Source organism: Triticum dicoccoides, chromosome 1B (assembly GCF_002162155.2).
Source record: "Triticum dicoccoides isolate Atlit2015 ecotype Zavitan chromosome 1B, WEW_v2.0, whole genome shotgun sequence".
Taxonomy (NCBI): domain Eukaryota; kingdom Viridiplantae; phylum Streptophyta; class Magnoliopsida; order Poales; family Poaceae; genus Triticum; species Triticum dicoccoides.
In genome coordinates this window covers 582,417,319-582,442,923 of record NC_041381.1, presented here as the reverse complement: position 1 = coordinate 582,442,923, position 25,605 = coordinate 582,417,319, and the positions used below count along the sequence as shown (strand labels likewise).

General features: G+C 44.3%; 1 protein-coding gene across 1 annotated transcript; it reads right to left on the bottom strand.

Annotated features, from left to right (window-relative positions):
- Positions 1–10,081: 10,081 nt before the first annotated feature.
- LOC119348901 (helicase and polymerase-containing protein TEBICHI-like) lies at positions 10,082–25,405 on the bottom strand. The gene is made up of 28 exons (XM_037616908.1): positions 25,320–25,405; positions 24,924–25,240; positions 24,629–24,788; positions 24,497–24,559; positions 23,454–24,398; positions 22,467–22,531; positions 22,144–22,249; positions 21,845–22,045; positions 21,121–21,321; positions 20,192–20,353; positions 19,681–19,920; positions 18,963–19,175; positions 18,482–18,832; positions 18,258–18,410; positions 17,096–17,287; positions 16,535–16,753; positions 16,323–16,437; positions 14,938–15,914; positions 14,592–14,789; positions 14,233–14,492; positions 13,054–13,243; positions 12,857–12,970; positions 12,414–12,766; positions 11,663–11,771; positions 11,458–11,598; positions 11,266–11,362; positions 11,026–11,180; positions 10,082–10,840 (listed from the first exon to the last, which is right to left on the bottom strand). The coding sequence occupies exons 1-27, from the start codon at positions 25,353–25,355 to the stop codon at positions 11,110–11,112; spliced, it is 6,249 nt and encodes a 2,082-aa protein (XP_037472805.1). The 5' UTR covers positions 25,356–25,405; the 3' UTR covers positions 10,082–10,840; positions 11,026–11,109.
- Between the last annotated feature and the right edge of the window lie 200 nt (positions 25,406–25,605).

Below are 25,605 nucleotides of genomic sequence, written 5' to 3'. Positions count from 1 at the left end.
AGCAAATGGCATAGCAACAACGACGAATAACTGGAAGACACCTGGCGCATTGAATCCGGGGCGTTACACATTGGCATCATCTTCGTTGGATTAGCAGCTACTCAGCATGGTTCATCGTTGCTCCTTTTCTTTTATTTTCTTAATCTCCTTCGTTTACACATAGCTTCTATCTTATTTGACTTTGCTATATATTTGCTGGTGTGACCATTTGTTTGTGTATAGGTATTGATTGTGTGTATACTAATAACGCAGAGCAGTGGCGGGTGTGAGCAGTAGTGGAGGTGAGAGAGAGAGAGAAGAGGGAACAGGAATAGGATGGTGTGTGCACATATTGTGTTGGTTTTTTAAGGGTAAACATATTGTGTTTGTACCCCTTTCATCTTACATTATAAAAAGCATCATTTATCAAATAAACAAATGTGTGTACCCAACAATTTTTCTATTAGAAATAGAAAAGAACATGTAAATTTACAATATGTACCCATATCATGTATGAACACGAGACAACCAAAGAAAAATCCCAAATAATTGCGCGCACGAGTACATGGCCTCAGAAGAAGTAGCCGAAGATGAGCGCGGTCAGGGACGCCATGGCGACAGCCGGGGCGGCAGCCGACGCGCCAGACGCAGGCGCAGGAGCTGGTCCATCGGCCGCGGAGACCGTGCCGACCATGACGGCGGCGGCTGCCGCCACGGCGAGGATCCTGAGCTTCAGAGTAACCGCCATTTGCTTCCTCGGCTGGAGTTGCTGCAATGAACTAGCAAAGATGACTCTGATGCTGGGAGAGAGCTGGAGAAGTTGTCAGGCTTTGGGGGTTATATATAGTACTAGTAATTGGAGTTAGAGACTTTGGATATTTTCTTTGTTAGATGTAGAGACTTGAGACTTTGGCTTTGAAACAGAAGTTTGTAGCTGTAATCTTTCTGGACGGCCGGCCAATGCTTGGCTGGTCTGATTGGCCGCTAGGGCTGGAAAAAAAGCTCGAAGCTCGCGAGCTAAACAAGTAGCTTGTGACTCGGCTCGAATCGACTCGAACTCGAAGAATAACGAGTCAGGCCGAGCTTTAGTTTAAGATCGTTTATAGATCAAGTTAAACGAGTCAATCTCACAAGTACTCGTATAACTCGTTAGGCTCGATACAATAGATCAGCCACTCCCAATAAAAAGAAAGATCAGCCACTAAATAGCCTACGTCCCAGGCGCACAACTCAAGGCCCAGCCCTTGAAGTCCTAGCCTCCGAAGAGACTCATGCATTACAAGGAAATTATAATTGTTTAGTGATATATATGTTTAATATATACATAATTATTTTTATCATATTTGAGGATTTTATGTTTATATCTTTAACGAGCTTAACAAGCTAAACGAGCCAGCTCGCGAGTTATACGAGTCGAGCCAATCTTGGGTTTGAGCTCGTTATAGTAACGAGTCGAGTCGAGCTAGCTCGTTAATGAAACGAGCTCTAGCGAGTCGAGCCGAGCTGGCTTGACTCGGCTCGAATTCCAGCCCTATTGGCCGCTTCGCTGGCTATTGTTTGGTTAGGGTTAAATTATCAGCTGTTGGGAGAGAGATGAAGCGGCCTTTAGGTCCCCGTTAGTGCTGATTGCATGCCATGTGTTCGGTTGTGTGGTGATCTGAATTACGCATTATGAAACCATGGGATGGGATGCTCTGCTGATGGCTGGCTGGTTACAGCTCACAAAATTTGATTTTGTTTTGTTTTTAGCTGACTTTGTGGCCCTTGTTTGGATTGACCAAAGAAAATGAACTACTTTGTCAAGGAGACAATAATACTACTAACTACTTTTGTCATCTGGCTGATGTTCCAATTAGAAAATGATGGTGGTGGGCAATGGTAAGTGAAGACATTGACAAAATTTCGCTAAATTAACCAGTCTTAGGAGCGTAAGGAGTGCAGCCGATTCGGTGCAGGTGCATCATGTAAACAGTAAATTCAAAAAAAAAATAGAAAAGGAGGATGACCCCCGGCCTCTGCATTTGGGAGATGCATACGGCCACTTTATTAATTATTCTTGAGGACCTTACAAAGTATTACAGACAATATTTCTGAATCCACCATCTCGGCAACATATGCCGCTACTCTTACCCATATGATGAAGGGATGCTAGTTGGGCCACTATCCAAACCACTCACCTAAACCTAACATCAAAAGCCGGAAGCCCCAGCTGAGCCACATACCGGGTCTGGGGCACGATCCGGTCAGACACACTCTTGTGTCGTCGCAGCCATCTTCCACAGGTCCGTCTTCAGAATATATTGAGTCTTCTACCTTGTGTAGGCCACTCCGCCATCGACGTCACCATGATGCCAGACAGCTACCTCCACCTGCGCAAGTCCATCTCCGCGCATCGGGCGGCGAGCCTCCACAGCGCCATGCCGCCGATCTTCGCCGCCATCAATGAGTGAGATGAAGTACCGCTCCACCACGGCATGTACAAGGTGAGGAAGGGCGAGGTCCCCATCGAAGACACGACCGGAAAAGAAGCACCGCAGCCATGAGACACTGCCCGGAGCTGCGACGCGGTAGATCATACGGGCCGCCACCAGGAACCAGACAAGCTCGCCATGCACAACCAGCATCCCCATGCCCAAATCGGCGCCTTTAAGAAGGTGACGACGCTGTGGCGCCGCCGCCGCTTAGCCACCGGGGCTAGGGTTTTCACCTGGGCGCGGGGGAAGGGGGAGTCAGGGGAGGTTTAGCCTCGGCGCCGCCACCAAGGAGGGAATGGCGTCCGGGACGCCGTGACCGCCACCGGCGGCCAAGGGTTTCCCCCGGCCAAGCACCCTGCCGCCACCTCCGAACCAGCAACAACATCAGCAGGCGCGTGCACGCCGGAGATCCAGGCCGACCGGAGGTCATGCATCACGAGCGGACCAGATCGCCTCCGATCTGACGAGGGGAGCCCGGGGCCTCCCCGCGCCATGACCAGCGCCCACCGGAACCTCGCTGCCCGCGCAGCCGAGGGGATCCGGCCTACCTCACCGACGAGCACTCCCCGCCGCCGGAGGAGCGCCGTCTGCACCAGCGAGGCCGCCGCCTCAGATCCAGGCCCTCACCGGCGAAGACCATGGCAGCCAGAGCCGGATGCATCAGATCGGGCGGATCCGGACACCAGCACCATGGCAACGCGCAGATAACCGGGAGACGACCCGCCGTGCCGAGTGCCCCCAGCGCCACAAGCAAGGCCCCCCGCCGCCGCCGTCGGCCGCGAGGCTTCGCCTTGCGGCGTCCTCCGGCGGCGGCAAAGAGGGGTGGCTGGGATACTGGCGGCGGCGGCTAGGGCGCAGAGTCCGCCCGTGTCGCTCGCACGGGAGCGACGCGGGGGCGTTTTCTTTTCCCCGTGGCACTCCTCAAGATCAGGAGAAGTTAATTGTGTGATTCGATCTTCGCCATCCAAGGTGCAGGTGTTTTGACATTCATGGAGGTCGTGGCAAAAAAAATACAAATTTTGGCTGTGAAAGAAACTTTGAAAAAGAACACTGTTTGGACCCCTTTTTTTCCTAAAGCTCCTTGAACGATAAAACATCACAAAATTTTGCACACTCCTTGACCCGAGCATCTTTGATGCCAAAAAATTCAGGATTTTTCAAATTTCTTTATTATTTATTTTTATTACTGTTCATCAGATGCAAATGAGCCCAGGTTTAGACGCAAATTACCAATCTTAGGAGTCATACTGTCCTTGTCACTAGCATAAACCAACACAAAACAAAAATGTCACTCACTATGGTAAGTGGACAACACGGTAAGATCTTGCAAGTAAACCAGCAATATTGCACACACCTTATGTTGAACAATGCACAGGATGAACCAGATATCCGACAAGTTAAAATGACCAAAACCCAGGTCCACCATATGAACTGGGCTCAAACCTAATACACCCCTGTATATCATTGCATTTACAATTATGCACACAATGATTTTCTACAGGGACAATATGCAAGCAAGTGTTTCTAATCAATAACTCATTGCTTCTGATCAGACTGTATATTGCAAGTGTTTCTCTATGATAAAGGAAATGAATGAAATACTTCGTATCTGGTATGTGTACATGAACACATGGCACACTTTAATTAGCTAGTAGGACACTGGTACAAACCGGCTCCGCTAGAAAATCCTCTATCGAGACTTGAGCTTCTGCATAGTAAATAACCGTACTCATTACTCTGCTCGAAAATTTCCCTAGACTGCGAAAATGACCATTGTTGCAAAATCTTCTCTGCAACATTGCGAAAACAGCACTCCGCTCGGTATTGGTAAATTTTTTATACTGTTCATTGTATTTGAATCAGACTTTCGTTTAGAATAATACTACACGCACGGACGCTGGCGACGGACTTTCACGGGCAGCCTTGCGTTCCCACATCTAATTGTCCCCCCTTGAGTTTCACTGGCGGGCCCGCCTCATTTAATTTAATCTCAACCAGTCAATCCTCAACCACCGTGTAAAAACCCCGTAAAGGGTCCGTGTGTCTAGCATTTCCCTTTCGTTTATAGGTTTCCTCTTTGTTAGGTCGTTTTTGTTTTGGATTTTTCGTACTGCAAAATCCTCTCAGCGTTCTTGCAAAATGACCATTAGTACAAAATCTTCTGGGTTGGGGGGTCTTTTTTTTCAGCTGTCTACTTACCACTTAGTAAGATTGTGAGAAACACTTTTAGTATGAGCAAGACTAAATTTTCGCGTAAGTATAGCAAGTGGAACTGGCAACCCAGAAAATACTTACGCAAAATATTACTATGAAATTTTAGCTATTGAGAGCTGAGCTAGTGAAAATTTCGGGGCTGAAAAAATGACAAAAATATTCAGGATCGAGTATCAACCAGCGACAGCGAAGAGCGAACACATTACTTATTTGATTTGAGGAACTCATCGTACCATATCAATGTTATATTTGCATTTACTTGGTTGCTGCATACAATTTATATTCCTATGGCGATTGTTCCAAATTTAGGTTGAATTCCATCTTGGTCTTTTTTTGGAGGAGTAAATTACACTGCACTACAATTCTTTTGCAGAAAACACCATATCTAGTGTAATCTTTTTGCAAATAACACTGGTAGGCAGATTAGGCTCGGTTGAGCATGTTTATGACAGTCGGGGCCTCGTGGCACCGCTTAACATCTCACTTGTAACGACAACGTCTAGGAACATTATGATAATCATGTGTGGTCGTGTGGGGTCCACATGTCATTAGAAGATTGGAAGAAAAAAGAAAAGGAAAAGCGATATGTGGTTCGTGCTCTGTTCCTCACCCATGAACTCGAACCTGGGCTCGGGGACGCACGCAGGTTCATGGCACCCGAGGAGCACCGTAGCTCGTACCACTGCTTCGAGAGCGCGCTTGTGGATGGGGACGCGGCCTCACTGAGTGCGGTGAAGTGGAGGACGGCGCGAGGTCCGAGTGGCCTCGGTCTCCCCCCACTGCCCGGCGCCAGATCTAGGGGCCCCATCCCCATCCCTCTGGTGCGGGCTGGCTGAAGAAGCACACCACCGCCGTCGTCGCGTGCCTCAGTCAGGTGCTGGAGGTTGAGGATGATGCAGTGGCGGAGGGATCGACGTCGTCCCTGATGTTGCTCTCGGGCGACGTGCTAGAGATGGTGCAGAGCCGGCTGCCGTTGGCCTCCTCCTACGTGATTGCGCGCGGGCATCGACGGGCTCTCGTAGAGCCCATCAAAGAGCACGGGCGAGGCGGCGGGCTCAAGCCGATGACCACACGACATCCATCCCACCCGGCTCAGGCCGACGACCACGAGAAATGGATTTGGCCCGAACGGTGCCGTCTACCGCTCTAACAGCGGTCGGGACCGCTGGTTACGCCATGTAGGCAAAAAACGGGACCCACCTGTCATAAACTCACTTAACAGAGTCAGATCCGTCGATCAGTGATTTTTGCAATAAAATTACACAAGACGTGGTGTTTTCTGCAAAATAAAATGTAGCGTAGTATTTTCTGCTAACCTAGCCTTCGAAGTGGTGGTTTTCTGCAATTTACTCCCTCTGAAGCAAAGGACGCACATTGTGCGGTCGCTCGAGAAAGCTAGGCACCATCATCGACAAGTTGAAAATTGGAAGAATAAACCCAACATATCCAACAAAGTAAAACAAAGAACCGGTCAGTTAGATCTAGATGTCCAGATTTACGCCTGAGAGTCTTTATTGAATTCATGCTCCAGCCGACTCATTTAAAAGCCCAAACTATGGGAGAGGGTCGAACATTATCCCCCTCACATCTAGCCTAATTTAGTTCTTTATTTTTAATTCTTAGACGTTCGATTGATGTAGGCCGCGGAATCTTTTTTTAATATACTGCCTTGGCGGGGTCTTGAACTTAAGACCTCTTGGTTCGGATATCATACTCCACCCAGCTCATCTAAAAGTTTGAAATATGAAAGAGGACCGGACATTATACTCCAACGGTCTTTAGTGTGGAATCTTGGCGGTACCATCCTCTCTCCCAATTGATCTATGAACTACGCCACAGCTGTGTCGACGAATGTTCTTGGCTACGTAGATAGCTCTTGACGGCTGGGCTGCTTGCTTGTGTTCGGGACGGTTTTTTATTTATTTTTTGACTTGAACAGCAGGTGCTCTACCTTTTCATTAAAGATTAGGAATATACAAGGAATTAAGCAGTCATCAGTAGACGCTGCCTGTACAAAAAGGGGAGACTAAAACGCTACTCTCAATATATCTAAATCATCTTTGATCAACGAGAGCACACCGTCCGCTGAGGTTGATTTGGCATTGAAAATCCTCCTGTTCCTTTTATTCCAAATATGCCAAGCGAAGTAGGCAGCGGCCGCGGCATGCTCTTTAGTATGCCGGGAGCAGGCCCTCCACCATTGAGAGATCGACGAAAGATTAGCAGGCAGAGTAGGGCAGCATCCTGGCCGCGCCAAACATAGCTTGGACCAAACAACCTTGGAAAAGACGCAAGAGTTGAAGAGGTGGAGCGCTGTTTCAGGTTGTTGAAGACAGAGGGCACACGTCGCACTCTGGTCACCCCCATGGGCACGGAGCCTGTCAGTGGTTGGGAGTCTGTTTTGAGCCAATGTCCAAAGGGAAAAACGCAACTTTCTCTCAATCTTCAGCCTCCAGATCAGGTCAAGCTCAGGTTTGGCGATGGAGCCAGTGAATTGACAGGAGTAGGCCGTGCTAGCAGAGTAAGACTTGTCCTTCGTCCAAATCCACTCGATGGCATCGCTGGCGTCAGACAAGTCGACATTCTGAATTTTCTCCCATAGCAGCAGAAAGGAGTGCAGATCATTGTGTGAGCTGATTCTCTCAAGTCCTTTCATCCACTTGCTACCATGAAGTGCCTGGGCGACTGTGTAGGATTTCCTGCGAGCCAGTTTGAACAGGGAGGGTGCAAGGTCCTTGGGGGCGGCTCCGCTCAGCCACTTTGAGTGCCAGAAACTTGCAGTCTGCCCATTGCCAAGGTGGATGATGGTCGAGGCATTGAAGAGCTTCATGTCGACGTCCGAGCAAGGAAGCTTCATGCCTAGCCATGGCCGAGGCAGACTTTGCCACGCGAACCATGCCCACCGCAGCCTGAGAGCCCTACTGAAAAAGGATAGATTTTTTATTCCAAGACCACCATACTTCTTTGGTGAGCAAACGACCTGCCAGTTTACTGCACAGCTTCCACCTTTGGCTTCTTCCTCACAGCCTTTCCAAAGGAAACTTCTCCTGAGTTTATCAATCCTCTTGATCAGCCATTTGCTGGGAGCGAACAAGGTCAAAATATAGGTGGTGAAAGAGGTTAGGACAGAGTTGATCAGCGTCAGCCTTCCCGCTTTGTTCAACAATTTCCCTTTCCAACCTGCCAACTTGGCAGCGATTTTATCAATCAACAATTGAAGGTCAGCGCGCCTTAGCTTGCCAAGGCTGAGAGGGAGCCCGAGATACTTGCAGGGGAAGGAGTCAACAGTTCCTGCAAAATCCAAAAGTGCTTCACTGATTGTCAGTTCATCACAGCAGATAGGGAAGGCCGATGATTTGCTGAAATTGGTGAAGAGCCCAGAGATCCTCCCAAAAGCATTTAGAATTGCTTGAGTGGCCGCCATCTCATGCTTGCACGGGTTCAGAAAAAGCGCGGCATCATCGGCATAGAGGCTGACTCTGATGGAGGCGAGATTATGAGCAATAGGCTTGAGAATCCCAGTGTCCGTTGCAGACGCAAAGATACGCTGCAGTGGCTCAATAGCGAGCAAGAAAAGGAAAGGCGACAGGGGATCGCCTTGGCGCAAGCCACAACGGTGGTAGAAAGGGAGCCCCGGGTCGCCATTGAGGAGCACTCTGGAGGAGGTTGAGCTCAGCACAATTGCAATCAAATCCCGAAATCTCTGTCCAAAACCCATGGTACAAAGCACCTCAAGCAGGTAATCCCAACGAACGGAGTCAAATGCTTTAGCTATATCCAGTTTCAGAAAGATTGCCCCTTTCTTGGCCCGGTGCAAACTCTGGATGAGATTCTGAACATACAAAAAATTATCTTGGATCGATCTTCCCTTGATAAAAGCACTTTGACTGGGAGAGATAAGATGTTGCATAGCAGGTGCCAGTCTATTAGCAAGCAGCTTTCCCAAAATCTTGGCAACACTGTGAGAGAGACTTATTGGGCGATAATCAGCAGGGCGCAGAGCGTTCTCTTTCTTCGGGATTAGAACAATGAAGGCCCGAGTTCAACAGGTTCCAGTTACTTGCATCAAGGGCAGAGAGCTGGTTGAGGGCGAAGATCCTTGAGTGTGGTTATTCTGTCCATGTCTGGATTGTGTGCATTTGCATCATATTTGTTGGATTAGCAGCTACTCGGCGTGGTTCATCGTTGCTCCTTTTCTTTTATATTCTTAATTTCCTTCATTTACACATATCTTCTATCTTATATGACTTTTGCTATATATTTGCTGGTGTGACCATTTGTTTGTGTGTAGGTATTGATTGTGTGTATACTAATAATGCAGAGGCGTGTGAGCAATAGTGGGGGTGTAAGAGAGAGAAGAGAGTACAGGAATAGGATGGTGTGTGTACATATTGTGTTGGTTTTTTAAGGGTAAACATTTTGTGTTTGTATCCCTTTCATCTTACATTATAAAAAGCATCCTTTATCAAATAAACAAATGTGTGTACCCAACAATTTTTCTATTAGAAATAGAAAAGAAGATGTAATTTACAATATGTACTCATATCATGTATGAACACGAGACGAACCAAAGAAAAATCCCAAATAACTGCGCGCACGAGTACATGGCCTCAGAAGAAGTAGCCGAAGACGAGCGCGGTCAGGGACGCCATGGCGACAGCCGGGGCAGCAGCCGACGCGCCAGAGGCAGGCGCGGGAGCTGGTCCATCGGCCGCGGAGACCGTGCCGACCATGATGGCGGCGGCTGCCGCCACGGCGAGGATCCTGAGCTTCAGAGTAACCGCCATTTGCTTCCTCGACGGATGCTGCTGCAATGAACAAGCAAAGATGACTCCGATGCTGGGAGGGAACTGGAGATGTTGTCAGGCTTGTGATCTTGGATGAAGTAGGAGAGATCATTTGGGGGGTTATATATAGCACTAGTACTTGGAGTTAGAGACTTTGGATATTTTCTTTGTTAGATGTAGTGACTTGAGACTTTGGCTTGGAAACAAAGGTTTGTAGCTGTAATCCTTCTGGCCGGCCGCTTCGCTGGCTACTGTTTGGTTAGGGTTAAATTATCAGCTGTTGGAAGAGATAGATGGAGCACTGGCAGTTGTCTTGTTGCCTTTTGGGTCCCCCTTTGTGCTGATTGCTCAACATGTGTTCGGTGGTGTGGTGAGCTGGTTTTCGCATTATGGAACCATGGGATGCTCTGCTGATGGCTTAGCTGGTTACAACTTACAAGTCACAATTTTTTATCTTGTTTTGTTTTTAGCTGACTTTGTGGCTCCTGCTGCGACTAATCAAAGGAAATGAACGACTCTGTCAAGGGGACAAAAAAATGCTACTCGCCATTGTAAGTAGACAACACGGTAAAAAAATATTGCTAGTAAACCAGCAATATTGCACATACCTTGTTGAACAAGTTAAAATGACCAAAACCCAGGTCCACCATATGAGCTGGGCTCAAACCTTATAATACACCCCTGTATCATTGCAATTACAAGTATGCACACATTGATTTTCTACAGGGGAAAGTGCAAGCATCAAAAACATTGCACTGCCCTTCCATCAGTTCAGTCGCATGATATGTACAAACCTTTTTCCATCGCTACATTCTTTTTATGTCAGCAGGAGAGCTGCTAAGATTCCATTGATCTCGGCCAGGATGGCCAAGCACAACTGCAAAACCGAACAAAAGAGAAACGGAAGGGGAAGACAAAAGGTAGACACTGGATGCCTACACCATGAGGAACAACCTTTTCTGTACAAACACTGGTGCAAACGCACTCAGCCAGGATCAAAGAGAATGGAGCCACCAGGTTGGTTCCAGTGGGTGGCCTCGTCTGTGATGACGGAGATGGCTTGAGACGGGGAGCAGATTCCGCTCTCCAGATTTCCCAGCAAACAAGATGCCATAAGCTTCAGGCAATGCATTCATAAAATATGTACAAGCCTGCTCGGTGATTTCCTCAAAGAAATAGGAGGAACTGCGTGCACACTCATCGTGTCCTCTTGCCAGGTTATGCTCTCCAAAAATGATCTCTTGCCAGTTGTAATCTCTGAGTTGATTGATGATGGAATAATCGCCTTCATACGCCACAGCGCATCACAGGTCATGATTTGATACCATATCAAAAGACACAAAGCAACCACAGGCCCATCTGATAGAGACCAGAAAGCAACATGACCTGATTCAATCCAAGTTCCGGAGACACCACAAAAGAGACCAAAGGCGAATTAATTTCATCAAACCAAATAGAAAACGTACGCAGTAAGGCATGTGATTTATGTGGTAGATCAAACGTGGCATCAGAGAAGCATATTGTGGCATTAACGGTAGATTAAATGTTGCTTCAGAGAAGTCAGAACTAACCCAGCTTTATGATGGCAGTGGCTATTGGTCTTGACAAAAGATGAAAAATGTGATTTCCTGGGTACTGGGAAGTGGCATTCACCATCAAGGCTCTCGCTGGAAAGGCTGAAGAGAACCCCAAGTTTTTCCAACCTTTACTTTAGCACGTAAAGGTACTGGGCAAGAAACAAACAGCAATTCAGTTTTCAGCTTTGAGATGAAAATCAACCGATACCATTCAGTTCAGCATAAAAACGATACCCAAGAGTGAAGCTGCAGTTTCCATGCTTATCTGTAGCAGATTTACAGCCTCTGCTACCATAGACGGGTCAACTTCAAGCACAAGTTCATCATGCACCTACAAAACGCAAAACATAACTCTAAGCTATCTATATTTAAAAAATAGATAAACAGAAAACAAGAAAAATGGGTGATGACCATGTTGTAAAATACCTGCAAAAGAAGGTGACACCGCCCTCTGATTTGTGAAAAGTTATGCATAAGCCCATCCATGGAATCAACTGTGTTACTCCCATTAGTAATTACAGAATGAACCTTAAGCATAGCCACCTTGATAATATCAGCAGCAGAACCCTGCATATAATAATGCATTAATACAATGAAACTAGCAACAAAAGCAGGACAAATGTTTGCTAACCTGGCAAATAGAATTAACTGCTTGTCTCTGTGCTTGAGCTTTCTCTCTGCTATTTCCAGCGGTAATTTTTGAAAGAAAACGTCTCCGTCCCATCAAGGTCTCAATATATCTGTAAGATATTATAATTTTGAAGTTACCTTGAGTAAGCTTTGATGCAGTGGTACTAAAAAAAAGTGGAGTGGAGAATACATATTCCATAATAGGGTGACGATGCATGTGAATGCGGATATATGTTGAAACAGTTCATTTGTCATTGGTGTTGGATAGAACCAGGGGTCAGAATACCAGCAGCCAGTACCACTGGATTGCTGCCGGTTTTCTCCTAAACAAATCGGTCATTCCTTCAAAATGTTCAAAAATGCCCTATCATGGTGTATCGTGTCAGACTACCCTATCTTTGAGATAAGAAATGGTATACTGAATATAAGATAGACAATAATGAGATTTAATATATGTATGGAAAGGGGTTAGCATAAGAATTAAGAACATGTAATATCAGATGACTTCAAGGAACCTTTGAAGTTTATATTTAAAATATCAACCAAAGTTATCATGGAGACTTCTCAATTTTTCCCTCGATAGTATGCTAATGTTGGAGAAACAATCAAGAGATACATGTGAATGATTAATAGACATGTTTGGACTAATATTATTTTCATAGACCTAATGAACAATTCCGAACTAGCATCAAGGAAGAAAAGAAACAAATTAGAAATTACGAGGAGAAATGGCTACTGAAAAGAAAACTCACCCTTTTTGCCGACATGATGCCACAGCTTGTTGTAGCCACGAAGAAACGCCTGGAAAGAATCTCTTGAAACTCTGAATTTTCTGTGCAGCTTCCGCTGGGCTGCATTCAAGTTGTTCTGCAAGGGAGTTGGCGCCCATTCCATAAAGTATGCCATAAATAAATCTCTTTGTGTTATCTCGGTCCTTAGAAGAGACCAAAGACTCTTCTTTTCCACTCCATCTTGAGGCAATCATAGTAAACACATCAACATCCGGTTTACTTAGAAGCTCGATCAATACAGGATCTTTAGAAAAATGCGCCATAAAACGCAGCTCTATCTGGGAGTAATCGGCAGTTACCAATAACCAGTTGTCCTATTAAAAGAAAGAGAGAGGCCATGAAATTATCATCATAGCTGTTTTAGGAATATTCAAAAGGCAAACAAAGGTTGAAATGAGCAATACTTGAGTGGGAACAAAAAATTCACGGGCATTGATTTCATGATGATCAACCATTGACATGCTTGTGAAATCTTTATCATTCTTTCCTGTTGTGAAATCCACCACGTGCTCAACACTCTGCAAATAATAATTCAGACAGTTATTGGTAACTATATATGAATATAAAACCAAATGAAACATAAGGATGAAAGGTGAATAACCTGGAGATTTGGCTCTTCCATTGATAGACGGCCAGTAGCAGTTGATGTCTGAAGCCAATTTCCATGTATGATGTACCTTTGGGATTGGATGCACAACTTAGCCCGTGAACAGATGGACCCCAATGTGCCATTCAACAGTTTGGCCAATGTTCTATGTTCCTTAATTACTGAGACGATTGGGTGTAGATCCCTGAAGAAAAAAGAAGAAAATACACTATTTAAAAAAAAAACTAAATAAGGTCCTCACAAATTACTGATCAACTACTTGACAAAAATACTGATCTACTCCTCTGTATCAAAATATATGGCGATTTGAACTCGCCATGTATTTTGATACAGAGGTAGTAAGTGACAAGTTCAGCTAGAGCTATTCTAGTCTACATTTGCCATGACTTTGTTGTCAACAGTTGAGTAGCTGAATGTTGAAGAAAGATTGAGGAAACAAGGACAAAGTGCCAAAAAATCAAATAGATGTCATAGACAATAAAAGAAGATTCTCCCTGACAAGCTTACAGACGTTTGTGCTCAGAGTGGCTTGTCTGAGCATAAGCATCTTCAAATTCTTGAGATTGCTCTGCTGATGCCCTGATATTGCATGGCATCTCATAGAGTGTCTTTGTGGAAAGAAGCTCAGTTATTCCAGTTTTCTCCATTTTTATTGTGTGGTATGTGTTTCTTGCACCTCACGAGCACACTAGTCTGACAGTGACAGCTCAATTGGTTGAACTGTTTTTTAGAAGATGTGCTGAGCATAAAGATATCGCTGTTGACCGACTGGTGCCGATTTCTAAGATGTTCACTTAGAAGGTGCATGACGTGGACCTAGGTGGAACTCGAATGAACGGAGCGGCAAATAGGGGAAGGGAAGCTTGGTGAGATGACAGCGATGGTTTATCATGACCTGTATATATTTGAGAGAGAGAGAGAGATGCTCCCTAACAATTGGCAACACGTATGTAATTTGAATTAATAGTGTAAATCATGTAAAATCCTCTGAGGTTATGACTAATGTCTTAGCCTGAACAGATTTAGAAATTTGTTTCAGACTGATAAAAGAATCAACAGATTAACAGTTACTCCCTCTGTAAAGAAATCTAAACGCTCTTATATTTCTTTGCAGGGAGTACTAAGCATGAAAAATGTTCACCTCCCAAACAACGAGGAAATAATAAACATTACCTTAGATTGTCTAGACACTGCTTGTCAGTGCTAGGATGCAACTTCCCTTTCTCGCACCCTTTTGGGACTGGCAGTTTTAAGTGAGTAAAAAGAATGTCAGCGACGTCAGCATTTGCATTTAGTGAGAAACTCTTGCCCGCTAATTTGTATGCTTCTTTGTCTAGCTCCTTCAGCTTTGTTATTATAATATGCCTCGCACGGAGACATGCATCCATGTCAGCACCAATTCCCCATAATTCCATATCAGCAAGCACATTTACCTATCCATAAATATATCATTAGTACTAAAACATTTATGTTCTAATGAGGTATTAAAGCATTCCGTAACAATTTGCATTAGGCAAAGGTGCAGAATATACCAATGGACCCTCAACTGTTTCAATCAAATCACTTAGATTTTGAGAAACAAGCAACTTCATCAAAACAGAACCCAGTGCTCTTGTCTGCGCAGCACGCCTACAGCAACCATTGTGAGCTGCTTTGTGCATCTGATTCCTCCATCTGCCATCCCGATTTGCTGCCGCTGCAGCCTCACTAGGTAGCCGTCTCTTCACTAACTATTTATCAGAAATAAGTCAGAATTTAGACGGCAGAAAAACATTTGAAATGGTTGGGTGTTGGAGAAGTTGAAAGAAATCAGTTTGTTTGTTTTTTGGAAAAATGTATTATAAAAGAAATTGCGGATCACAAAATAAAATACTGTACCTTCTCAAGGTTTGGCACTGTTTTGCTTTCCTCATCTGGCCAGAGAATCCATGCCACCAAGCATATGTCCAACCCATTATAGACAGAGATTGGTGGTAATAACACATATGTGGTGTCTAGGACTTCAATATTGTTCAATGTTTTAGGGTTGAGGTGAAGCCTAGCAAGCCGTTGACAAGAAATACAGGGAGATTTAAGTGCCTGAATCTGAATCTTCAAATTCCATGTCGTTTTCTTGACACTCTTTTGCTGCATAATGCCAACTATTCTACTCCATCTTCTCCTAAATCCTTCCCACAGTTCAACAGAATCATTGTTGCCAGTTGGGGTTAGGTCTTTCGGGAAATTGCAGTAGTAGACGGGTGAATTTTCCCAGCAAACAGCTAACCCAAGAATTTCAAAAATGGTCAAAGATAGTTTACTTGATCTCTTAACAAAATGAAGATCAAAAGAAAATTCATTAACAGAAGACCATTGATCAAGGAAACCATCGAACCCTCCAGGGAAGTTATGTGCATTGACAGGACCTCTGTCAGCCACATTTCTGCTGGGCGTCGTCGATAAAGGTGATGCTTCTTGCATACTAGCAATGTTGACACTGTTTGCTATTCCTTGGCTCTCTTTAATATGAATGGAAGAAACAGGGTGCAGATCCTCCTCTACAATCACTGTAGAAGCCCTTTGAGCAACATAATCAGAGCAGATGTTTCTTTCATCACCAACACGTGCTCCTAAAACTGACTCTTGGCACTTAGCATGACCTGCACCAGGAAATACCATGACATCTCGAGGTGGAGAGTCCTCCTCACTAGCTGGGAGCAGAGGTGTGGTAAACTGAGGAACTTCTACCCCAAGTGATTTGAAAGCTGAGAATGCTGCTACTCTGGCTGCTTCTGCCTCCTCAAGAACAATTCTACGAGCTCCATTTTTTATTTTCTTGGCTATACCAAATTGCATTCGCCGTAACCCAGAATCATCTAATCAATTGAATAAAATGACATAAGAGAAGGCAAATGCACAAAATTAATAACCAAATGATGGATATAAAAGAATGACCAAAAAGCAACTACGTAACCACTGATGGAAAACAGAAGCAGATGGAGCAAGTGAATCCTAATATGGAATACTTAACAGCACATTTGAACTATGTGCACTTGTGCGGGCCTCTCCAAAAGGCAAAAAGGTCCTTTGTTCCATAATAATTTGTGAGTTCCACTACTACCGCTGCTGCTGATTTAATACTACTGCTATTGCTGCTATTACCAACAACAGCACCACTTACCAGTACTACACTACTGCTGCTTACATAAGACCCGGTAAGCTACATTAAAAGGTACATTAAACATATTAGAAGGCAAAAGCTCAAGTATAGATGGAGCACCGACCTTGACCAGACCAAGAATTTTCGAAAAGAGCTTTTGCGATTTCAGGAATAGATGCTTCAGCAATGGTAACAGGGGTACGCAAACCAGAGTTATAAAGAGCCCTTGCACGTGAGCCCTGCATCCATGATACATACAATGACTCAATAAGGTAAGAATATGCAAGTCGCAAGTGGCAGCACTTCGATAAGTCATCTAATAGTGACATGACAAACCTTGACGAATGGAATTGTTGTAAGTTCTGCGATCTCTGCCCTAACTCCAAACGAGACACGGTTCTGGAACTTGGCAACAAGACCTTCTAAATCCTGCCAACCAAGTCTCTGACAGAAGGCAGAAACCATTGAAGCAAACCTGCCAGCATTTTCCTGCAAGGCTTGAATCGTACCTCTGGCAACTTTAAATGATTCACAAACATCTGTGACAGGAATCTCCTGAAAGATTGAAAAAATTAAATGCATTAAAACTTCATATATTGATCACACTATATATGTAAATGCAAAAAGACACCAAAACATTAAAGCCATATCACTTGGCCAGCACTCCCTCCCTTTCAGTTTATAAGGCACACTCGTATTCCAAGATCATCAGCTTAACCAACAAAGTATGTACTATATAGTACGCAAAGTATACTATATAACTCATAATTCGTCGGTCAAATTGATGATCTAGAAATATGTGTGTGCCTTATAAACAAGAAAGAGAGGGAATACAATAGATCAATGTCAGGAATAGTAAGTTATCTGGTAAATAAGCAACTAGAGGTTGAATTATACCTGAGCCAGCCTTGATATCATCAGCGCCACATAAAAGCGCTTAGATACTCTAAGCGACTGGTCATTAATAAGAGTGTTTGCACCAGAACCTCCACTAGTGTTTTTCTTGGGCCTTCCACGAATAGGCATTGCTGCCCCATGAGCCATGTGCATCAAGAAAGGTTCTGTTACTCCAACCCGGTTGCCAACTGACTGCATTCAAGATTACCAAAAAAATTAACAATCCAAAAATGAAATAGAAGTGCACTACGTGAAAATGAATTGCTAGTGTACAAATGTTTGATTTTGACATAGTTTGCACCAATGTCGTTATCACGGCAAGGTTGCTATTTGATCGACTCTATAAAACAATCCTGCTAGTTTCCTCCTTCTAAATGGGCAAATACTGATATTATATGATATGGAAAACCAATCTGCCTACAAAGAAAAAGAGCTCCGCCAATATTTCCTAATTGATTGAAGGGATTAATGTACAACTTCTCAATCCCAACCATACCTGATCCTGACCCTAATACAGAAAACTGTAATGCAAATGTCAGGACTCGGGAAATGATAGCAGAATTGTGATGGACCAGGCATTAGATGGCTGCTTGGCTGGTGAAAAATGCGGCGAGATCAGGTGATCCGTCACAAGGTGTGATGTGATGGCACTGAGCTGCAGAAGCAGGCGGAGACGTGGGGATAGCGGGCTGGGGGTGGGCGGTGCATGTAGGGGGCAGCAGCCTCAGATGGCAATGAAGGCCAACTGCATAGGGCAAGGTAGCTTAGGTGAGCCGTTGTGTGTGGTGTTTTAATGTCATGGGCAACGAGACCATCCAGCCAACAGCGGTTCAGGTGTTGCAGATGGCACAGAGGCTGTTTCACAATCCACCTTGGCCAAAGTTGGGGAGCCCAAGATCCTCTCCTCCCAAAGCGAATCTTGCTTCTCTCTCTTGAAGGTGTTGATGGCTGCTGCGGGGAGGTGTGGTTTTCGTGCCACAGTACGGAGATATTGTTTTTGTTACTTCAATGGCAGTGTATAAGCATTCAGAATTTCAGGTAGTAGCAGACTTGCAAAAATTATCTTGGTGTCCAATGAAAACAAGTATAATTTGAAAATAGTACACACGATCAAATTAAATGTCAGAAAACAAGTTTTGCAGATGCAACAGAAGACGTGTACCTGCTCAAGAGAAGACAGTTGCATGAACCTCTCGTAGTATAATTCCCAGTCAGGTTCAACTTCTACATTTATGGGGGTTACCAAGTAGACTAAATGCAAATCAGATGCCAGAACAAAACCTTCTCTTGCCCTTGAAAGATCATCAAGCACAACCTGTAGTCATAAACAATGGTTGGTACAGCCTAATGAAAAATAAAGAAAACATACAAGAGAAAGTAACCTACCAGTGATTCCTCAGGATTGAGAGAACTGCCAAAAGATGCTCGCCCAAGTGGAGTGGTGGAGTATATTTTGGTGTCATTGTTCCACTCAACAAACCTTTTATGGCATAACCAACGAAGGGAGTCTTGAGCAGACTTTACGACATCGTCAAAAGATTTGGTGGAGTTAAGCAGCGTACACCTCACATATCGATGAATATCACTTGCAGTTTGCACGATCCCGCCAGCAACAACCTCCATAATTGCATGAGTCATTCCATTTTTGTCTTCTGAGAGGCATGACTGCAAGGGGGGACAATCACTTCTAACAATACCTGTTATCCTCTTAACCTCTTCAGGCCTACATACAAGTATCTGTATTTTCAAACATATGTATCAGAAGAAACCTTGTAATTTGGCCACAGGCCAAAAAGTAAGAATTATTTCCCAGTACATAAATAAATCGTTACAAACTTAAAATGCCAATGTAGGTTGTATAGCTTACACTCTCTCCTTTTGTGTCGATTCCAGTTCGACCAGCACGACCAGCCATCTGTCTATAGCGAGTCCCATCAATGAAATCACGACCTATCCTAGGTTGCCTGAATATAACTCGTCTGGCAGGCAAGTTTACTCCAGCAGCTAAAGTTGATGTGGCAGTCAAAACTCGGACAAGACCTTTACGGTAGCATGTTTCCACAATGTCTCTCTCCTCAACCTGGCAAAAGAGTAGGTTGTAACAGTCACGAAAGACAGAACAGAGGCATGTATTATGAACTTGATGATCTGAAAACTGAAGGAGAAAAGGCATCATGAAAGTCAAAAGAGCAACATTTCCAAAATGCCTCTCTCATTAACCTGAAACATAGCAGGCTGTAACAGTCACTAAAGACAGAACGAGACATAGATTATGAAGGTGCATTCTCATCATGATGATAAAAAAATATGTACTTGCATGTGAAACTTGAAAGAGAGAAGTTGTCATGAAATCAAAAGAGCAACGTTTTTCTCCACAAGAAAAAAAATCAATGTTTTCACTGTCATATAGAAATACTCAAACAGCATCCTACTAAACCGCAGTAAAAACGGGCATTCAGATATTTGATGCAACTTGCAAATGCCGCAGCAGCAGTAACAGCAAAAGAATGGTGTCAAATTAAACATTCAGACATAAATTATATTGTCAAATGATGAAGGTAGAATGTAGAGTAAAAATATATCACCGTGAGACCAGCATGGTGGTATGCAACACCAAATGGAAGGGTTTCTTCCAATACAGGATCTAACCCAGCAGGACACCTCTTCAAGGCTTCAACTGCAGATGCAGCATCTCGGAACTCTGAGCCAACATCTTTTGAACTAACATTAGCTACTTTCAAGTACTTCGCAATATGCTTTGCAGTTGATTCACAGCCTTTTCGGCTGGAGCAAAACAAAAGAACAGAATGGCCCTCCAGAACAACCTGAAGGGGCAAAATGAGTGGATTATGCATTTATGTTACGAACTAGAGTAGGGAACTGAGAATGGCTGGTGAAAGGACAGACCCAGTGCATAGAAGCTCCCACACAAGGTGGGGTCTGGGGAGGGATTATAGGAACCTAGTCTTACCCCTGCAAAGTGCAATGCAGAGAGGCTGGTTCGAACCCAGGACCTCTTGGCACAAGTGGGGAGGACTTCACCACTGCGCCAGGCCTGCCCTCTGAGAATGGCTGGTGAGTGTATATTAAATTTACCTCATTGCACAACTCAACAATATGGTCTGGATCCTTACCACCAATATCAGCTATTTTGGGAAGTACGCATACAATGTTCATGTCTTTGTCAAATATTTTATTACCAACTTTGATAAACTCCTCCAATGGGACGGGTCGAAAGGCAGTTTGATAAAGTGCGGCCTGGTGTTGATCAGAGAGCCATCAATTATCGAAAAGTTTGCAATGGAGTATAATATCACTTCATACAGGAACAATGATAGACATTCAAACTTTCCTATGGCTTCGCAAAAAACATGCCTTGTAGTGTTGTACAAATCCTCATAAATTGGGTTCTGGATGCTAGAAACAAATTAAGTTGAATAACAAGTAGTGACCAAATCCCGTAGTGCAGCAAGTTACAATGAAGTTGATCACAGGGCTAGCTTGTAGGCTCCATGACAACAGTCATATAGTTTGGTGATTGAACATTTTCTTGAACAACTGTTCCAAGGACCAACACATAGTAGGCACTGAATAAATTTTAGTTGACTACTGATTATTAAAAATAACGTATGCATCAACTCTACAACAACAACAACAACAACAACAACAACAACAAAGCCTTTTAGTCCCAAACAAGTTGAGGTAGACTAGAGTTGAAACCCACAAGACCTCGAAACCTCAACTCTATTTGCAGAAATTCTGCTACTTTATTATATTTGGGATGTAACGTGCACCGCATATCCACTGTCTGCTAGGCCGCCACCTAGGCACTAGCTCCCGTTTACCTAGCCCCGAACGCTTTTTAGAGAAACGAATCATACAAGCAATTTCTCTATTACTATGGTGAAAGAACTCCAATCATAGAGTTAAACATTTTTGGATAGTTACACGGCATGCCTGTTTAAGGTAGACAACAACATTGACTAAAAAGTAGATATGAATGACAGCGGCAATAGAGTTCTTACTTGAAGCCAGTCAGCTACAGCTGCAACATTGGGCATAGTAGCACTCATACCGATAATCTGTAATCCATGAGTGGTACCCGCCTTCCCACTGCTAGAACCTGAAGTTTCTCCACTAGATGACTCTGAATTTCCTTCACCAGCGGCATACCGAAGTTTTGTGAGCATCAGCTCCAAAAGGTACCCTCTGTGCTGGTCACCAACCTATAACACAGTTGTATATACATTCGAGAAACATCAGGTGTGTAAACAGGAAAAACTGTACATGCTCTTCAACGATGAGGAAGGAGGGTATAACTACTTCAGAAGTTCAAACGACAAGAGGGGACTGGATGTAAAGATAAAGATATCCTTCATATCATAATGGCTGATTTAAAGGCAGTTCTATTTTATATTGTTGGAGTGTAGGATACTTTAACAAAGTGTATTCCCTTCTTCAGAGACAAAAATAGGGTTACGCATATGTGCTTGTAATTGTGAGTTCAAGGGTTTTCCATACGTTATCTCACCATTAAATTGTGAATTACTTAGATACAATTGCATGCCTATTATTAATAGTGCTAGTGTATTATAACTTTTAAGTATACAATCATACATGAGTTCAAATGTACAAGTCAAAAAACCCAGGAATTCTGGACATGATTATTGTCATGTGAGTAAACATAAAAGACAAAGGTGAACCAAAAGATAGAGATCTTGAGAAGCACAATGGTTTAGATGAACGTACCATATGAAGCTCATCTATTACAATTATACCAAGCTCAGAAAGGCGGCCATCCTCCAGCAACTTGTTTACCAAAGAATTTGCCTTCTCTATGGTACATACAGCAACTGATGTATCTTTAGGAAGCGATCCTCCCCCCTGGTTTCCATAGTAGCTACGGACATGCTTACCCAGTGGCGCAAGAAGCTGCTCGAGATGTTCAGCCTGCAAGAAAAAGTTGAATAGTCAATAATCATAGAGTCCAAAAAAATACATGAGTAATGAACAGTACAAATATCGCTGAGCTCACTACAAATATGTACCTTTTCAGCACATAATGAAACATACGGAAGGACTAGAATTGCTATCTTTTGACTGGACAATATCCGTCTCAACATCAGAACTTCAGCAACAAAACTTTTACCAGCACTGCAACATAAGAACAGCATAAGGCACACTAGTATATTTAAGAAGTTACATGGAATATGAACTGTTCTCACTTAATACTATTCTTGGACCATAGAGAAGTACATATTTTAGAACAATGGAATCAAAAATCTACAGAAAAGCAACAAAACAGGCTGAATCATTGGGTACTGAGACTAATCAACAGAACAAAAAAAAACACATGTAAACCTCCAAGTACCTCGTAGATGCGCAATATACAAGATTGCGATTCTCCAAGACACCATCTACAAGCAAACATTCCACCTGCAATAAACATAGAACGTAAATGAATAAAAGATAAGTAATCAAAAAGTTAGTATGGTTAAAGGACTTGCAACTGATAATCAGTGAGCAAGAGTACCACGGGTATATTAACCCTAGTACCCAACCAGGCACAGAAAGAGCAAATCAACACCTGTGACACTGAACCCTAACCGCAATTTAGGGATTATGATAGTTTGCAACTTTGGATATTTCTTTTTGGAGCTACCCTTTAGATTTCCTATTAAACGGTATTATCGTTCAGGTTCTAGAGCCAATATATAAGGAACCCATTAATTGCTTATGATGGTACAAGATACTTCATAAGAAAAAATCGGATCTTTGGACAAGCAGAAGACAGATAGTTTAAGTTAAAATAATTTGTTCTCCATCAGTGGGCAGCACTTGGTTTTTGGTGTAACATAATGGTCAAATACTCAAATAATATATAAACTCAATGAAATATATAGCCATTAGAGTGCACAAACACACCAATACAAAAAAACATGCAAAATTCTGACATATATGTACTGTGCTCCAGAATAAACAAGGAAAAGCATGTATCTAAGAGAGCACTGCACTGCTTCTCCATATGAATCTTTTGCATAGACCATATAGTAGAGAAGCAGTTCGTGTCATATGCACCACTTAGTGCATAGAATGTGGAGGAAATAGGTAGTTTGCAACTTTGCATGTGATATGAGGAGCATAAGTTATGAGTTACGACAGAAGTTCTTAAGACAATTTTATCAACATGATTGAACTAACGGTATAGTCACACAATTTTACTAACCAAGAGCAGAGTACTGGAAACGATTAGCCAGTGTACATAATAATGCTTGATAGGGGCAGGAATTTTATGTTGAACTCCTGGCAGGAGAATGTATCTGGCCTTTGATTAAAGAAACAAACAGTCGAAGCTAACCTGCCATGGATATAGCTGTGGAATGCCTTTTTTCATGTATATAGCACAAAGCTCATGAGGGAGCCAGCTTGAGAGCTTGGAGTGATCCTTTAGAGGAACAGAGCTGGTAGGAGTGCAAGCTTCCACTCTTTGAGAAGCAAACTTACTCTTGGAATCTCTGTTAGGCTTGCAAGAATTTGAATTTGCAGCAAGCGATTTAATCTCACCATGGGTCGGTTGATTGAGGTCACTCTTAATCATACAAGAACCTCTGCCGCCCGCATCAATTGAATGACCCATCCCTGCTGTTTTTGACTTGAACAGACCTTCACCAGGAATCATGACCGGAGAATCGTTGTCTGGATTAGAAGTAATTGCCTTCATGTTATTTACAGAATGCATGAGGTTTTCCGTTCTATGAAAGCTACTGTCCTTCGGTCGACCCTGGTTCACTTGTGCACTTCCAGGAACAGTGTCACCTTTTTCTTTACCTTCCAGGCCTGAAACTTGAATTGCATCCTCATGAAAGAAGTCCAAATGCTTCACAGGCAAAGGAGAGTTGTTCTTATGCTGTCTATTCGCTGCCGCTAATTCTATTGCATTTGAGAACGTGTCTATCTGCTTCATAGGATTGCTGCCTACTGTATTTTCACAGTTAAATTCCTCATTTCCTGATCTAGGAAGAGTCTTAGAACCCAGTGCAACTGCACAGGACGACTTGTCCTCAGCCGCATCGCAGTGTCGCCTTCGAGGACCCTTACCAGCCATAGCAGAGACGTCATCAGCAAATTCCATTGCAGCATTCCAGAAGTCCTCCCCTGGTGATATCAGGGAGGATGCAGATTTTGGGGTCTCTCCAGGTGCTGCAGAAAACCCAGCCATTTTCTGCGCAGCATATGGGGTAAAGCTGGACCTTTGCAAGGCCGCAAATCCCTCACCGCTTAGATTTGGCCCCTCGTGTAACCCCTGCAAAAAGAACAGCTTCGCATATCACCAAAAGCTACTAAAACATAGAATTTTCACAAACAGCTTCGAAATTTGATGGTTCTTTGGATCCACCATACCTCAAGGTGTTCTGAAGCACCATGATTACTGACGCATCTGAAGGGCATGTTATCGCCTGAATCCTGTGGTGCATAAAACTGTCAGTTACAGCTCTTCCTGCATCACCTTCAGAGAAAAATCGTTGGCCTTACCTTAACCCTTGCAACTTCGGCAGCACCACAACGAGAAACGCATTGCTTCTTGGCAGATCTATCGCCGCAGGGAGCCAAGAAGGAGTTGACCGCGCTCCTCTTCTGCTGCTTGTCTGGTTCGCCCTTGCCAGCATCAGGCATCATAACAGACGGGATATCGCTGCAACAGGGACGATAACAACCTGAACTTCGCAAGACAGTAATGGTTCTTGGCACCGAAACAACAAAGAATGGGCACCCTGCGGCAATGGGGACAAGACAGATTCTTGGCACCAAAACGACACGAATCGCTCACCTGCAGTAATGGGACAGGAACTCCATGGTGAACCGCTTCATCTCCAGGTCGTCCCCGTAGTCCGGCGCCTCCGCCGCCGCCGCGGAATCGCCCGCGTCGACATTCATCGCCGCGGCGGAATTGGCGATGTCGGCGTTCATGGACGCCGCGAGGCTCCTCCGGGCGCCTGAGGGGGAGCCGGCCAGGGCCGCCGACGAAGCCGCCGCCGCCGCGGCCGCGGCGGGAGGGGACCGGACCAGGTACCCCGCCAGGGAACCCTTGGCGGCCCCGGGGCTCCCATGCTGCGACGAGGGCCGCCGCTTCTTGACCGCGAAGAACTGGGGAGGGGCGGATCCGGCAGGGGCTTAGGGCCTGGAGGCGGGAGACGGTAGGGAAGAGCTAGGTTTAGGGGTTTACCTGGTCGACGTGAACTCGGGAGGAGCCCGACGCCATTGCGGGAGGGGGGCGGCAGGGCAGCGGCGGCGGTGCGGTTTTGGTTTGAAACTGGGGCAGGGGCGAGCGATACAGGTGGGATGTGTGCTCTGTTCTTTTTGGTGCTCCCAGGGGTGAGGAACGCATTCCCCTGCCAATGTGATCCACTAGCATACATCTGTTTGACTTTTGTTTTAAGAACATCCGGTTGTAGGAGTATTACATCGGGCACTTATCACAACCGACAAGTCTTCATGCACATGCCCCTAAG